General features: G+C 36.1%; 1 protein-coding gene across 1 annotated transcript in view; it reads left to right on the top strand.

Moving 5' to 3' along the window:
- The window catches only part of WDR35 (WD repeat domain 35), a 44824-nt gene that overhangs the window by 2558 nt on the left and 25642 nt on the right, over positions 1-16624 (top strand). Inside the window, exons 3-11 of the mRNA XM_010281923.1 lie at positions 524-616; positions 3089-3217; positions 3434-3567; positions 4960-5125; positions 5242-5387; positions 7417-7542; positions 10773-10958; positions 11547-11579; positions 13694-13754. Of these exons, the coding sequence (XP_010280225.1) occupies positions 524-616; positions 3089-3217; positions 3434-3567; positions 4960-5125; positions 5242-5387; positions 7417-7542; positions 10773-10958; positions 11547-11579; positions 13694-13754 (1074 nt within the window). The remainder of the gene's footprint in view (positions 1-523; positions 617-3088; positions 3218-3433; positions 3568-4959; positions 5126-5241; positions 5388-7416; positions 7543-10772; positions 10959-11546; positions 11580-13693; positions 13755-16624) is intronic.

Below are 16624 nucleotides of genomic sequence, written 5' to 3'. Positions count from 1 at the left end.
GAGTGTGATGCTTGAAATGGCCAAGTTCATATCCAGTATTGAACTGATGAGATAAGATGCTGCTTAGAAACAGTTTGAAGATGTTTCAAGTCAAGTCAAATATTTGAGTAGGATCCCATCTGAGACTTGAGGGTCTGAAGGAATTGTGAGTAGAGTGCTCAAACTATTAAGAGGAAGAAAAAACAAAAACTCCCTACGATAATAAAGTTTTGTCAGCTTCCCAGACTAATGTGTCAGAGGCAGTCAGAAACCACAAAACTATGATTTGGGTTTTGCATATTGAAGCAATATTCTGAGCAGAATTTGGAGAGGATGTTACTCAAGTGGGTGATTACAGAAGCAAAAGGAGCTGCTTAGCAGATTTTTGAAACAGGAAACGAGTGATACAAAATGAATTCCTAAAACTCAATCAAAGTCAGCATTGCAAATTTCTGAAAAGCTCCAGGTTGATAAAGTTGGATGTGGTGGTATTTATTAACTTATTTAAATGGTGTAAGTAAAAAAAAATTGTATAATTTTCTAGGTTCTGTGCAAGTGGTGACATGGAATGAACAGTATCAAAAACTGACTACCAGTGATCAAAATGGACTCATCATTGTGTGGATGCTGTATAAAGGTATGCTACAGAACAAGTTTGAGATGGGATAATATTCCATGTTGTCTTATGAGGAGCGGTTAGTCTTATGAGGAGCGGCTGAGGGAACTGGGGTTGTTTAGTCTGGAGAAGAGGAGGCTGAGAGGAGACCTTATCGCTCTATACAACTACCTGAAAGGGGGTTGTGGCGACGAGGGTGTTGGCCTCTTCTCCCAAGTAACTAGCGATAGGACAAGAGGAAATGGCTTCAAGTTGCGCCAGGGGAGGTTTAGATTGGATATTAGGAAAAATTTCTTCACTGTGAGGGTGGTCAGGCATTGGAACAGGCTGCCCAGGGAGGTGGTGGAGTCGCCATCTCTGGAAGTGTTCAAGAAACGTGTGGATGTGGCGCTTCAGGACATGGTTTAGGGGACATGGTGGCGCTGGATTAATGGTTGGACTTGATGATCTTGAAGGTCCTTTCCAACCTAGTGTTTCTGTGATTCTGTGATTCTGAGAAATCTTCTTTTCTTCTTTTTTCATTTTTTCTCCAGCAATTTTGACAATTCGTTTTCAGACATTTTATTTTGCAGACTGTAAAGCTCAAAATAGATTAAAACGTTTCCAAGTTTTTATTACTATTTTTTTATATTTGTCTACATTTTTCATAGTGTAGTTGCATATAAAAAAACATTTGTCCTGCAGACCTACCTTAGGAAAAGGTATCAGTTCTTAGCCATATGCTTGGTAAACTGCTTTAAATTTCTTATTTTCTTATCTCTGTGTGCTTGTTTCAGCCAGGATAGAGCTGGTTTTCTTCACAGAAGCTAGTGTGAGACTATGTTTTGGATTTAGGATGAGAAACTGTTGATAATGTACTGATGTTTTGGGTTGTTGCTAAGCAGTCAAGGACAGTCCAGCTTCTTATGCTGGCCTGCTAGCAAGGAGGCTGGGGGTGCACGGGGAGCTGGGAGGGGACACAGCCAGGACAGCTGACCCAGACTGGCCAAAGAGATATTCCATACCATACGACGTCATGCCCAGTACATAAACTGGAGTTAGCCGGGGGGTGGAAATCACTGCTCGGGGACGGGCTGTCGATCGCCGGGTGGTGAGCAATTGCTGTATTGGGCATCACTTGTTCTTGTACATTCCTTTGTTGGTATTATCATTGTTGTTTCCTTCTTTCTTTCTGTCCTATTAAACCGTGTTTATCTCAACCCACGAGTTTTTTTTCTAATTCTCTCCCCCATCCCACTGCGAGAGGGGGAGTGAGTGAGTGGCTGCGTGGTGCTTAGTTGCTGGCTGGGGCTAAACCACAACACTCTATTACTTTATTCCCTTAGAGGAAAATAGTATATTGAACAACAAAAAGAAGCAGTGCTTCTTTGTGTAGGTTCTGTTCTGGGTATGATTGTAATATTTAACTAGTTCTGCAAAGTGCATCAAGCACAGACATATTGGTAGAACTACAAGAACTTAGCAACCCTGCTTAGAACATCAATTAAATACTTTCATAAAACAATCTGTAGAAATGTTTAATTAAGGCACTGAACTAATATAACTAACCAGTGTATTGCTGTAATTGGCTTTTATCGTTCATGACCTTTTCACAAATACATGTACTTCTTTGGTACACTTAAATTCATTTGAAAGCCAGAAAACCTCTCAACCAAATTAACCACTTCCAACACATGTGGGAAAGAAAAAGAAAATAAAGGGGTTTGTTTTGCTTTGTTTAATGAAAAATGGAAACAAATAAAATCTCAGTTCAGCTTCTCATTTCAGGAATAAAAAGTATCACTTGATTAGTCTTTCCACCTGATATGCGGTGGCTACTGCCACATAAATCATCTCTTAGTTTTGGAAAAGACCAGTAAATTACTTAATACATATTCCTATCACAGACGGTTGTTCCCTCCATTTATGTTTCCTAGTGTATTCTTGTCAGTTCTGAAATTACATAAGCACAGATCTCTTCCTGTAAGGCTCCTCTCGGACTTTGGTTCCCCTCTCTGATCCCTCATTTGTCAGGTTCCTTTTGGAAATAAGTAGCTCACATCTGAACACTGGGTTTCACAATAATTATGTCTGTGCAGTCTGGGGGACACTATAGCATAGACTTGCTAGAGTTTTACTGAAAGGGGAGAACAACTTTGTTTCTAATTCCTTTCCAAAATGTACTGCTTCTGTAGCATATTATATTGCAGAGTCAGATGTAACCTACTATCTCATGTTTACTCATAAGCAGACCATTCTCAGGTTTCTCCATTTCACTAAACACCTAATTTGATTGCTTGGTAGCTTATAAAATTTTTGTGTGTCTGTATTATGTTTTGTTTGTGTTTTTTTTAACAACTTCAGGAATTCATATGGCTAAGAAATGTCATCATCCTATTTGCATATCTTTTTAATTGAGAGTAATTTTGAATTCAGTGGTTAGTGTGTACCTTGAATTCAGTAGAGGATTATCAAATCAGAAGTATAACTCTGTTTTCCATTCACTACTAATAGGTGCTTGGTATGAAGAGATGATTAACAATAGAAATAAATCTGTTGTTCGAAGTATGAGCTGGAATGCTGATGGACAAAAGATTTGTATTGTATATGAAGATGGAGCTGTGATTGTTGGATCAGTGGATGGTAAAATTTAATCTCTACTAACTGTTGTGCCTATTACATAGCTTTTGTTTTCAGAATTATGTACATAGTGGCTCTGTTTCTCTAGATAAATACAATTAATACTTCCTAACTGTTGCTTTGACTTTCTTCAGCTGTTTCCATTTTTATGTTGGTAACTTGCATCCTGTTTTTAATTTTGTGGTATGTTTATTAGGTGTAATCAATATTCTGTTACAGGCAATCGCATTTGGGGAAAAGACTTGAAAGGTACTCACCTGTGCCACGTGGCTTGGTCCTCCGATAGCAAAGTTTTACTCTTTGGAATGGCAAATGGAGAGATTCACATTTATGACAATCAGGGGAATTTTATTGTAAGTTCATGGTGGTATAATAAAAGTATTAACTTCAACAGGCATAAAAACTTACTTCCTCTTAATTTATTTCATGTTCATGTGTTTAATGTGGGACTTCAGCACTGAGAACTGGACAAGGTCTTGGGCACAAAGTTTTTATTCAAGATTAATGCAGCTGCAGCTTTCCTTTCTTGGCAGCTAAATGAATATCACATCAACTAATGCCTTTTGGCCTTGCATTACTTAATGAAAATGTAAAAATATTTATGGTGATACTAATGAAATTAAATGAAACTCATGTTGAAAGTACTAGTGTGCTTTTAGAATATAGCACTAGTTTATTTTCCTATTGCTCCTGTCATTCTTTATTACATAAGGAATGGTACATGCTTCAGAGAATGCCTGGTAATAAATGGAAAAATGAAAGGAAATAACTATAATATTTCTGCATACCTACACCTTTGATTTACTTATTTATTTTTATCTACTTATTTGGAATATTGAATACAACTATGACAAAATGCTAAACAGAAGTAAATCACTGACTTTGAAAACAGCAATGTGTTTGGAACTATGTTCTTGACTTTTAGATGTCTATTACGGTGAATTTTCTCCCCCCTCCCTTCCCATTCCATTTTCTTTTCTTTAACCCTCCACTTTCTTCCCATTGTGTGAGTCATGGTGTTTCTAGTATGTGCTGCAAATTACTGAAATTCTTTAAAAGATTTGTTGTCACTCCCCCTACCCTCCCTGGACCTTTTATCAACAATATGTGTTCCCTCCCTCTCCCTCCCTTCCATAAGTTACGTGGTAGCCCTCCTCAAAGTGATCCAGATGCATTCTTATCTTTCAGAAAAAACCCTTACCTGTGTTACCAGATGTACAGGGCTAATTATTACAAAAGTAAACTTATCTTAATTGGTGTTCTAATTTGGACACTTATTTTTTCCAATTATTTTTATCTGTTATTTAAGAGACTTGTATCAAGAAAAAGCTGAAAAAAGGTTTCTTTTTAAAAAAAACTCTTGTGGCCAGGAATGGTTTGGCATTCTGCGCCTCCCCCCTCCCCCCCCGCCAAAGTTCCAGTGTTCCTTGGGTGTGTGTGCATGTGTGTGTGTGGTGGGGTTTTTTATTTGTTTATTTCATTTGTTTTTAAATTACTTTTCAAATAATGAAAATGCCAACACTAAAGTACTACTTTGTAGTTAAAATATATGTTTTCATATGTCTGATCTGGCTTTGAATAAGAAAGCTTTTCAAACTTAAAATTTTGAAAATGTGAAATTTTTTCTTGGGACAGGAAAAAATTTTGCATAGACATCTGGTCTTTTGCAAAGTATCAGTAGAGATCTAAATTGTTAAAAATAGCATGTTATATATGACTTTAAATAATTAACCATTTTTGTCTAGGTGCAAATGAAACTAAGTTGTTTGGTGAACTTAACTGGAGCATTCAGTATTGCTGGAATACATTGGTATCATGGTACAGAAGGCTACATTGAACCAGATTGTCCTTGTCTTGCTGTCTGTTATGACAATGGAAGATGCCAGATAATGAGAGATGAGAATGACCACAGTAGGTACAAAATGTGGGGTGCTAACTACTTGGTCAAGCTACTGACCTACAAGCCTCTCTTGACCCAAAATGTCTACTTGTATTTATGTTCTTAATGTTTATTTCTTAAAAACTAGATCCTATTTTGATTGACACTGGTATGAATGTAGTATGTATTCAGTGGAACCACTGTGGAAGCGTATTGGCGGTGGCAGGCTCCCTAAAAGCAACTTCTCAAGATAAAGATGTAAACATTGTGCAGTTTTATACACCATTTGGTGAGGTAAAAATATTTAATATACTTATGTATATTGTAGTGTATGTGTGTATATATATATATATATATATGTATATAGGTGTGTAGTGTGTTTAACATGCTCTAAGGTATCTAGGATATCCAGCTGGATCTGGAAAGATGGCACAGGACCAGGTACCCTTTTAGAACAGCAAGCTAGTGGCCAGCACGAAAATCCTAGGGCATCTCATAAACCACCAAATGATGGGATCTGTATAGCATCTAACTGTGAACACCTGACTCAGACACTTGAGTCCCGACTATAGTCAATAAGTGGTTTGGAACGCTAAGGCAGCAGTTAAGATGTTAATTTAACATCTGTGTATCAAATCTGGAAGTACTTGTCTTTCTTCTCTGGCTGTGTAAGAGACATAGCCATCTCTAGGTTAGGAGTTTAAAATAAGACAGTGAATGCCCCCCTCTATTTTTATGGAGTCAGTAAAAAATGGCATCTGGTATCAGTAAAAGCAATGGCTCAGAAACCTCGGAAAAGGTAAACTGTTTCTAATCTTCTGTGTGTTGAGGATATAATTTTGTAAATGTCTTTCCTACTTCCTGTCTTTTTTAGATGTCAAATGCTTAACAGTTGAGAGGCAACTTCCCTACCTATTTTTGTTTATGGTGCTACTCTTGCCTTTCAAAGTAATTTCACTTTCCCTCCTAGTAGTATATCTGGAAATCGGTGAGTTAGTATTATGTATCAGTGTGAGGAAGTTTGTCCCTTGTACAGAGGAAGTACTCATCAGCCCTGATGGTAGCTGTGGTAAGGACAGAGCTGTGAGCTGTGCTATGAAAGGGGTTAAGATCCAATGTCATCTGCAAGGGTTTCCTTAGCTCAAAGTATTAAATGGAACCAAAGGTTTTGGCAATAATGTTACGTCTCTGGTTGCTAATGTCTTCCAGATTTAACTGAAAATGGTGTTCCAGATTTTGTATCTAGTGTTTAGAAGTAAATTCTTTAGATTTAGAATTGTTTTGTACTATTTCTGATATTCAGGTACTGACTTAGGTTTTTGGAGGGTGGTCTCTTCTGTGAGTAATGTGTGGCCAGTATTTGCATCTGACCAAAGGTATGAAATAGGTACTTACATGGTGTAAGTTCATTGATAACAGTTTAGGCGCAAAGTTAGATCTAAGCATAAGTATCAGTGTTCTGCTCAGTAAAAAGTTGCATTTTTTAAAGCCTAAGGTTATTCAAAATCTTACAGTAAATACTACATTAATATATCCTTTATTACATATATCTATATTATTTGCAAACAAAAAGCTTCCCACAAACAAGTGCTCTATGGGACTAAGGTTACAGTTTTTGAAAACAGTATTTTTTCAATTGTTTCCTTCACTGAACTTCAAATGTCACAGCAAAATAAATATCTAAACAAAGGATGGAAATTGTATTTCTTTGCTAGTTCTGAAATTGTACGTGGATGTCTAACTGCCTTAAACTTTTTTTGAAAGGGAATAGAGAAGAGGAAAATGTCTGTTGTCTCGCTGCAACTTGTGTAGCTCTGCATCTGATTCATTGTATACTCTTGACTTAGGACAGCTATATGTTTTTATTTGTTTAAACTATCAGCTGTTAAGGGTGTTGTACATGAACTGACTGATACACTTTAAGCATAAATGAAACTTCTGAGGCATGTCCAATGTCAGTACTACTGTGTTTATTTTAGTAGTGACTGAAATTATAAAGGTGATTCAAATTACCAACCAAAGGAAAAAGTGTTTATACTGTCATTCTCCATCTATTATTTATTTTTGTAAGTTTGAACTATCACTAAGTCCTGTTTTATTTCCCTCTGGAAAAAAAAGAGTTGAGGCTAAAGAACAATTTACACTATTGTGTGGTAAATATCATCTTCCTCCTTTGGTTGTGTGTGTATTGTAATTTTGGAGTCATTATAGGCTACTGTAAAGAAGATCTATGTTTGGTTTTCAAAAACTCTTGTTTATGTATTTTAGGCTGGTTTTCCTATGATAAATTCAGACTTTTTTTTCTTCCCTCGTTTTAAACAAGCATTTGCGCACACTGAAAGTTCCTGGCAAACAGGTATCAGCCTTGTCTTGGGAGGGAAGTGGACTGAAAATTGCGCTAGCTGTTGATTCTTACATATATTTTGCAAACATTCGGCCAGATTACAAGGTATGTAGTAATGTGGCACTTAACTGTATTAATAAGTTTCCTGTTATTTATTCTCTTTCTCAATGGGGTGTAAAAGTAGCTTTCTTGAACATATAAATCAATGCTTGACTTATGATTACTGTTTGATCAATACTACTGACTTGAAGTTTTAGTGGAATGTGTCTGTCTTGGAATGAATTAGCCATTGCTTTTGTAATGAATCTGTGATTTTTATTTTCATAAGAAGAAAATGTATGCTTTGTTAATATTAGCAGAATTGGACATGATTCTACATTTGGTAGTAATTGAGGCTGTCATGTAGGTAAGGCTCCATTACTTTCATTGCTGTTTGGTTAAACTGAGTGGGCTCAGTGACGCAATAGGAATTGTTTGAGCCTGACTTTTACTGTGATTTTTTTTCTTTTTTGGTGGTGAATTACTAGTTTGAACCAGGAGAGTTGTGTAGAAGCCGGAACAGTAGAAATGAATGCAACCTGACAGCTGTACTTCCTACTTGTATTTCAATTCCCAATATACTTTTTACAAGTGTGTATTCAACTAATTCTAAATAATGTTTTTATCTTGTCTACCATATGGGGGTTTTTTTGTTTGTTTGTTTTTAACGAGTTAGGACTATTTCAGTTAAATTTACAGTTTTAAAAAAAATAGTGATTACTGTCCCCAGTATACAGCGTTGTATACTTCCCCCCCCAGCACAGGGTGTGTTCTTTAATCGTCAGTGTGTAACCACTGTGATTAAAGAGAGCGAGAGAGAGTGTAGTGTCAGGAACATACTGCAGCTGTGTTGAAATGTATTGTTCCACTTGGTTGTGAAAAATCATTGGTCAGGGAGTTATAAACACAAATCTGCTAGGAAGCAATCTCAAATAGTTTGTTGTAAGTCTGCTGGAAAAGACTTTGGAAATTTGAGCTGGAAATTAGTCTTGGAGGAAATGCTACCTAATGTTTATTCTGGGAAATGTGTAACAGCTGGAACACAGGCCTATTGCTTTTACTTAAACTCATCAGGATCTATGACCATGTATATTTCCAGATCTGGCACAATTTGCAGATGAGTAATATTTTGAAAGCTTAGTTTTAGAAACTGCATGTGTAAGCTCTTTGATTATTTTTTTCCTTTGTATATTTAAAGTGGAAAAGGATGTGCTCAAATTAATTTATTTCTGTGGCAAATAAACTCTTAACCTGTTGATAGTATACTCAGTTCCAGTGCTAAATATTTTGACGGTGAATGATATGTGTTGTCCTTCGATAAATAATACACATTACTACTGCTGTGTTCTTTCTGATTATATAAGTAACACCCTTTTAGGAACCAAGTAGTCTAAAAAGTGTCAGTCATTAAATGGTAGTGATTCAAAGCTGTCGTTAACTTAGGCTGGATTGGAATTAATGAGCTGGAGATGAAGTGTTAGTATCCCATTACCAATCTACAGATTGATCTGGTTTCCTGTATTTTAAAAGTATTACCATAATAAAGGTAGTAGAAAGGGAGTTCTAAATTAGTATGACAGTAAAAACTATGAATTGAGCTGATCTTTTTTTAAACTATTCATAGTTTACGTGGTATCTTTTTGGAGTTGTAATACTAATTCAGAGTCTATAGCTCTAGTTGCGTTTCTTCTGGTGTATATTACCTTGTTCAAATCTATGTTGGATTTCACTTTATATCCTCATCATCCAGCATTCTGGGGTCCTTTGCCACTTCTTGAAATCAGTTTTAGATTTGACAAACATGATTTACAGTTTACTGACTTGGTACCTCATAAATTACTCCTTTCACATCAGTTTTGAATATTCAGAATAGTATAAGTTCCAGTCTGCATCTCTGGGAAGGATCTTGTGGGCAGTACCCTCAGTTGTCAAAAACTACTTTTATTCCAATCCTTTGATTTTATTTCCTGTATCCAAAATGAGCTTTATTTTCTTGAAAATCCAAGTAAGTCATAGCAATTGGGTCATCTTCATTCACGTGCCTCTTGCCTCTCTGAAAGATAATAAATAATAATAAACGATAATAATGAATTATAATAATAAGAGAATGAGGTACAACTTGCAGGGTTAAAAACACGATGACTGTCCAGTGTGTTGTGTTTATCTATGTCCATCTAATATGTTTTTCTTTTTAATATATTACTCTACCTTATGTGACAGCTGGATTTACTGATTTGTGAGTCCCAGCATGACAATTCTTTCTACTTCTGCCCACTCCTGTTCATCTGGCTATACACCACAGCATTGTGTTTGAATTTGCGTAGAACTCTGAGTGAAAACAATTGGGTTCTGACAATTTATTACCATTCATCTTATACATGTCTTCTAAAACTTCTTTTGTGATACTTTATCGCCTTGGCTTCATTCCCTGTAGAGTGTGGGAACCCTTCTGGCTAGCTTTGTAACAGGCTTTCTCCTCTCTCTCTTTAGTAAATGCTGATGCAGAAAATTCTGTTAGTTCTTCCACAATTGCATCATCCTCTTTAAGTGGTTTTCTTTGTATCTCATTTGTTTGTCAGCTTCACGTCTTTTCTGAGATATTTTCTGATTCTGCGGTGTTAGAAAGGGTTTTCGTTATTGATTTCCATAATTTTAAAAAGTTGAATGCAATAAAATACATTTTCATAGTTTTTACAGTGTTAAGATACTCCATTTCTGCCTTTTTGCCCTTTCTCCTACTTGTTACATGAATATATTTATTCTTCTGGGTGGAAGGGAGGGTTTTTCTCATGTTACTAATATGGAAGAAGTGATGTGAGTTATTCTGCTGTTCTAATATGATGACTTATTTTTGTCTGCTTCAGGAATTGCACTAAGGTGTTTATTATATTTCCCTTGGGAAATGAACTTTGGGTTTCCAAATCAACATTCATAGAGCAAGCATTTCCATGGCAAAAACCATCATTACAGTGGGTATTTCTGTGTAGCTGCTGAACAAGGAAGAAACACAGGGAAGTGAGATCTTGTCACATTTTGAGGTTAATCCTCCAGTTCTGATTGTGATAGGTTATTCTGCGTGATGGGAAGGCTTCTTTTGCCAGTTTAATATTATGCAAATACCTTATTACTGGATCTGTGTTCACATACTTTTAATAAATCGGTTCATCACTTGACAGGCAAAGAATATCGAATACTGATTGTGTATAGGAAATAAACACTATTCATAGCTGTGAAGAATTTATAATTGAATTCTTATAATTTCTGATAGATTCTATCAAAATTGTCTCTCTTGGCAGTGGGGTTACTGCTCCAATACGGTTGTTTATGCATATACTCGACCTGATCGTCCAGAATACTGTGTAGTCTTTTGGGACACAAAAAACAATGAGAAGTATGTGAAGTATGTCAAGAGCTTGATTTCCATAACAACTTATGGAGACTTCTGTGTTTTAGCAACTAAAGCAGATGAAAGTCAGCCTCAGGTAAAGTCCTTTAATTTTCACTTGAAACACTGTGTTCCACATATCAGTGCTTTACAGCCAGAATAAGATGAAATGTAAAATTCTGAATCTGTCTCAGAGTGTGTCATTCAGTTGTTGTTTGACAGAATGGCACTTGAATGGGTTCAGTGTTTAAAAACAAAACCCCAACAAACAACAAAGTAACAGCAAAAATGTGCAGGACCGATTAACTGCCTCTATATTTAAACTTGTAGCCATTAGTAACTCAATGAAAACTGCAACCTTCAAGATTAATGTTTCTTTAGAAATAGTTAGAACAGTTCTTCAAAGAAAAGCTAAAAGCAGGAGAACATCAGAATGGTAAGGAATATTTAATCAGTCAGAAGTGGAAAAAAACCCAGGGAATTTTTTAGGTGATGTGAATCACATGCTACTACAAACTGCTGTGTTTGTGTATTTATTTATTTTAAATGTATTGACAAATGGTATGATAAATGTATCCTTTGGTTCATGTATGTTCAGTTAGCATGATGCTAACTGTTACACGTTTTCTCTTACTGCTTTGACTTCTGAATTATTTTCTATGTCACTTGTATATTGCTTACAAAGGAGGAGCATGAGACAGAGTCAATTGGTGCAACGGTAAAAAAACGCTTTAGTGCTGCTTTGCTTGATTATGCAATAAATGGTGTACTGTCATACAGATTGAAAATATGGTATACATGACCAGAACCATTTAGTGAGATTGAGTGCAATAAAATTAGATTTTTCTGTGTTGTGTTTTTAAAATAGGAAACAAACAGTGGAGGGACTTAGTGTAACTTTCTTGAGCATAAATAGGAGATTTAATTTTAGCATCTGAAAATTACATACAATAATAATCTTTCAATTCTTGCTAAATGGCTCCAGTGTAATTATTAACACTTTGGGGAGTCAGCTTTTAGGAAATGAAGTGAACAAGCTTATCCTTTGGGTAGCAGTTCATTAGAGTTGCTTTCTAAAAAACAGATTTGTGTCGCAACAAATTTTGGTCATTTGAATTGTGATTTCAAGATGGCAAAATGTACAGCAATAGCTGATGGGGTGCAGGAACTGTTTAGAGATATTGCAAGTGGATGTGAGTGTCAGTAGGTTACGAAGAACTTAATGTTGATACCGGCAGCAAGGCTTGAGCTTTCTGCTTTGATCAAATCAGACAATGCAGACTTCCTTGTGCTGGCACCATCCTGTGTAGCTCGGGCAGCCTCTGTCTTGGAGACTGTTGTTCCATCACCCCTTGGCGGTCTGATCTACTGACTTAGAGTCTCAGAAATAAGTAAAAAGGGCATAAAAGAGAAATTGATTAGAGAGTAGATGTTGGGATAATTTACCAGAGGAGAATTAATATAAACATAACAGAAACAAACAATAAATAGCTTAAAAAGCCAGGTGTGGTTTCCTACAGAGGTGGAGGCTCAGCATATTTTTTGGAAAAGAGAAATTTGAGAATGCTGCTGGAAAGTTTAACTCATAAACAAATAAATAAAAATACTATTTTTAAGATGTGTTTATTGGTGGCAGAACCAGAAAAATAAATTATTTAATGAAAAGAAATCAGATTTTTTTTCTTCGAAAGAATGAAGTTCATACAGTAGCTGAAAAACTAAATTCTGCCATTCTCACATGATTAATGAGCTATCAATCTGTCAGTTTAAAGGGCTAAACTGTGCAGCTGCTGTAGTCTGAATTGTTCAGGGGTGAAAGAGCTATGAAGAACTAATTATCTTGCTTTTCCTGGGGAGTCAGGATAACAGCCTTTAGCTGACACAAGTTTTGGCAGCCCTGTTTGTTGTTGTTGTTGTTGTTTGGTTGATTTTTTTTTTTTTTTAATCTAAATACTTTACAGTAAAAGTTGCTACTTAATTATCACACTTCTCATTCAAAACATTTTTATTTCCCTGTGCAATCGTCATAAAAATATTAATCCTTGATTTAGATCTGGAAAAATAAATACATCAGCATCAACAATGAAGCATTGGTGTCTAGGTCAATTTTTAATTAGTTGCATCTTCCTGAGTTTAACAGACCAATCTGAGTTATCTGTGCTATCAAAGCCTTCCCAAGCAGGATTACAAGGGCAAAACTGACAGAACTCATCAGTTTTGTAGTATCTGCGATACTGCAGGGTGGAGGGATAGCCTGATTCACAATTCGCCCCACACTGTAGCCCTCTTGGAGGTTCAAGGAGATCAAGGTTTGCAAAGGATAGAACAAGGGTCCTAACTTCTGGAGCTAGCGAGGGGCTCTGATCCGGTTTATTAGATCATCCTTTGCATGAACAGCCAGGTGAGAGTTGAGTCACTGAGAAATTGCTGCTGTATCATGCTAGTAAATAATTGCCGCACAGTGCGTGCCCCACAGAGCAGGGGGTGAGACGCTGGCTGTCTTGCCCACACGTTACTTGTGGACCCTGATGGTGGTATATCCCACATATTGTAGCTTGTCTGGTAGATTTGCTGCTTCACTTGAAACAGCTGGTCACTTTCCTGTTTTGTGCTTGGCTTTGTTTATAGTACTAATTGGCAAATACCTCATTACTCTCATGCTTATGCTGCTTTCTGTTTACTGCAGTCATGGTCCCTCTGTTTTCTGTTGCTGATCAGCATTAGATTGTGTAAAATGTGAGTTATGAGACAGACCTTGTACAGCTTACTAATTCACAGTAAGTAATGAGATACTTAGTGGTAGTAATGAGACTTGTTTTTATTTCCATACAGTATGTGCTGGTTCTCTGCAACTCTATTGGCACTCCCTTGGACCCAAAATACATTGATATTGGTAAGCAACTTGCAATAGTCTTATTCTGTTGCTTTTTTTCTAGTCTTTATAAAGATATATATATCTTTCTTTTCTTATGCAAGCCTGTTGTTCGATGAAAAAATCACTGTGCGGTAATACCCCTTGCATCCAGATGTTGTGACCTTCCATTCTATACGTGGTTGTAACTATGATTTTATATTGGCTTCTCACTTCTACTTGGACTCTCCCTAAATGTAATAAACATGTAATCAGGGGTTCCCATGTTGTGAATGACCTATTAATTACTCTGTTAATAAAAATAGCGGCTTTTAAAACCAGTCCTAGTCCTTATAAAATGTGGCTAAATTTAAACGGATTTAAATTTAAACAGTTAATACAAACTTTTAAAAATAGACATGTAAAAAAAAGGTTACTTTTTTTTTAATGAATAGTCTTGGTGATTCATACGATTCCTTCACAACAGTGGTAATGCAACTCCTTTTCAAGAAAATGTACTTTTTGGAAGGGGGTCCTGTTTCTCAGAGCAATTGAAATAGTTTGATCTGGACTGACTTTTTAAAATAACATGTTGCTGTTTCCCAGATATCTTAAAGATCAATTTCTCTTATTTCAGTGGTGATAATATCTTCTCCTTATCTCCCTCACAACTGTTTTATCTAAATAGTTTCAGATTATAAATTAAAAATCAAATTTAAAAAATCAGTGGATTATAACCAAAGTACAAAAATACCCCTGAATCCTAAATAGACCTGCATTCCAGGCTTTTCCTACTGCTTGTTTGCTGCAGGTGTGGTACAGAACATTGACAAGTAATTGCAAACCACTGTTTTCTGCAAGTTTTGCTAGAGAATAAAGATCATTGATTTTTCCCTTCAAACAGGTGAGGGAAGTGCAGACAAACTGACAAATTAATCAGGTTTTTGATTAAATAATCCACTTCTGTTTGTTCTAGTTTTTGCTTTATTTTGGCTTGTTATCTAAATGGATCTGAATTTGGATTCAGAATAGACACTGTGAACCCCATTTGAAGTTTTCTTTTTGAAGCTTGATTCTTTCATTAACTTCTGTTTTGTTGAAAGGCTAAATCATTTGTAATGAAGTTTTAGCAAAAATATTTATTTGCTTTTGAATGAGAGAGTATAGTTATTTAAATGAAAAGGACATACTTATTTTTAGAACCTCTTAGCTAAAATGATGGTAAGTAGAAGGTGTGTTTGGCAGTAGACATCCAATGTGATTCCACTATGTTAGAAAGGTGGGATATGCTATACCACTGCTGTGCTCAGTGGTATAGCACTTTCTGAGCACACTAACATACTTAGGAAAAAAAATTTCTGTGCATGGTTGATACAGCAGAGGAGCATAGTCATATTGGAACAGGTATGGATAAGAACAAGTTGCTTATTGTAAATCTGGGAGAATTCCTCCCAGCTTATTTTAAACCAAACCAAAATCTTTTCCCTACCTGTGCCAAAAAGAGATGTAGCTATTATGACAAGAAACCTCAGGAACTTTTTTGATGTAAATTGCCTCCTAGAACCATTGTTTCATCCTCTCTGCAAAAAGTAACTCTTCTGTGTAATTTAATCTCCTTTGAGAAGTTAGTTCCAAGCCATAGTACTAATATTTGGTGTTAGTGTTAAATGGTAAACAAACAGCCATTCTGTCTGATAAAATAGACGGGAAAGGTGTCTAGCAAAGTTTTGATAAGATAGAAATGATGAGGAAAGTAAGGTGAAGAACTATAAGACAAGGAAGTAACAACAATTCACAGAAGAATATAGGTAGGAAAAAAAAATTAACCAAAGAATAGAAACAGTTGAGATCGTATGCTACGAAACATTTTTATCATATATTAAATAAGTTTGTAAATGTCATTTTCTAACATTGTTCAGTTTTTCAGTGATAGCAGGAGGAAATCAGCTGTGAGTCAAATATATATATTTGTGAAATTCATACCCAATATTGTAGATGATAGTTAAAATGAAGAGTATCCGGCTCTGATGAATGAGTTTGACTTCTTTGTCCCGTGCAATGTGTATTAAATATTGTGGTACTTTTTAGTCTCAGAATTTCCCTTTATGTCAATTTGTCACCCCTTTTACAATAAGGGTGGCACATCATAATCTTAAGGAATAAAGTGCCCAGGAAATTCCATACCAAGAATTTTACAATGGATGGAGGAGGGGAAAAAAAAACAAAAAAACAAAACACCACTGGGTGGTAGTGGTGTGCGTGGGGTGTCTGTTGTGTCCTCCCTGTCCCATCCCCCCTCCTGATCAGATGTCTACACTGTATCTGCCTACTAGTCTCCTAGACTTACTTGACAGGTGGGATTGGGGCGGTAGGAGGAGGATTTAGGGGTTTATAGGGAGTAGTTAAACTCATTTCTACAGTTTAAATCTAAAATAAGTTCAGTGATTCATTCCTGAAAGGGGTCGTTTTGCTCTCCATTGGGTACAAAGAAGCCCAGGGCAACCAGCTCATCTCTGTCAGAGATGTCTAAAATTAGGTGAGATGAATCCCACTCAAATGGTCAAAATTAGCTTGGCATGTAAGCCTCTAACTGCATTTAAAATCTTTTCTTTGCATTTTTCTGGTGTTCTGTTATGTGAGCTTACTAAATCTATCTGTGATAGTTTTATTTATTTACATTATAAACAAAGGTATCAGTTTCTTTACGATTCCCCCGTTATGACCTGTCTCCTACAGCGCTCTGTGCACACGAAAAGAATCTTCTCCAGTGACTGAAAACAGTTAAAGAGAAATGCTATTTAATTGAAAAATGCTGCTGCTATTCCAACTGTATTTGAATTGTGCTGAAGACATTAAACAATCTGGAAAAAACTTCTCTTCCTGTAGCTTAACTAAGCTTTCAGCAGTCTGCT

Source organism: Phaethon lepturus, unplaced genomic scaffold (assembly GCF_000687285.1).
Source record: "Phaethon lepturus isolate BGI_N335 unplaced genomic scaffold, ASM68728v1 scaffold13882, whole genome shotgun sequence".
In the NCBI taxonomy this organism is placed as follows: domain Eukaryota; kingdom Metazoa; phylum Chordata; class Aves; order Phaethontiformes; family Phaethontidae; genus Phaethon; species Phaethon lepturus.
The sequence above is the reverse complement of the archived record's forward strand: the minus strand, read 5'-3'. Positions and strand labels throughout refer to the sequence as shown.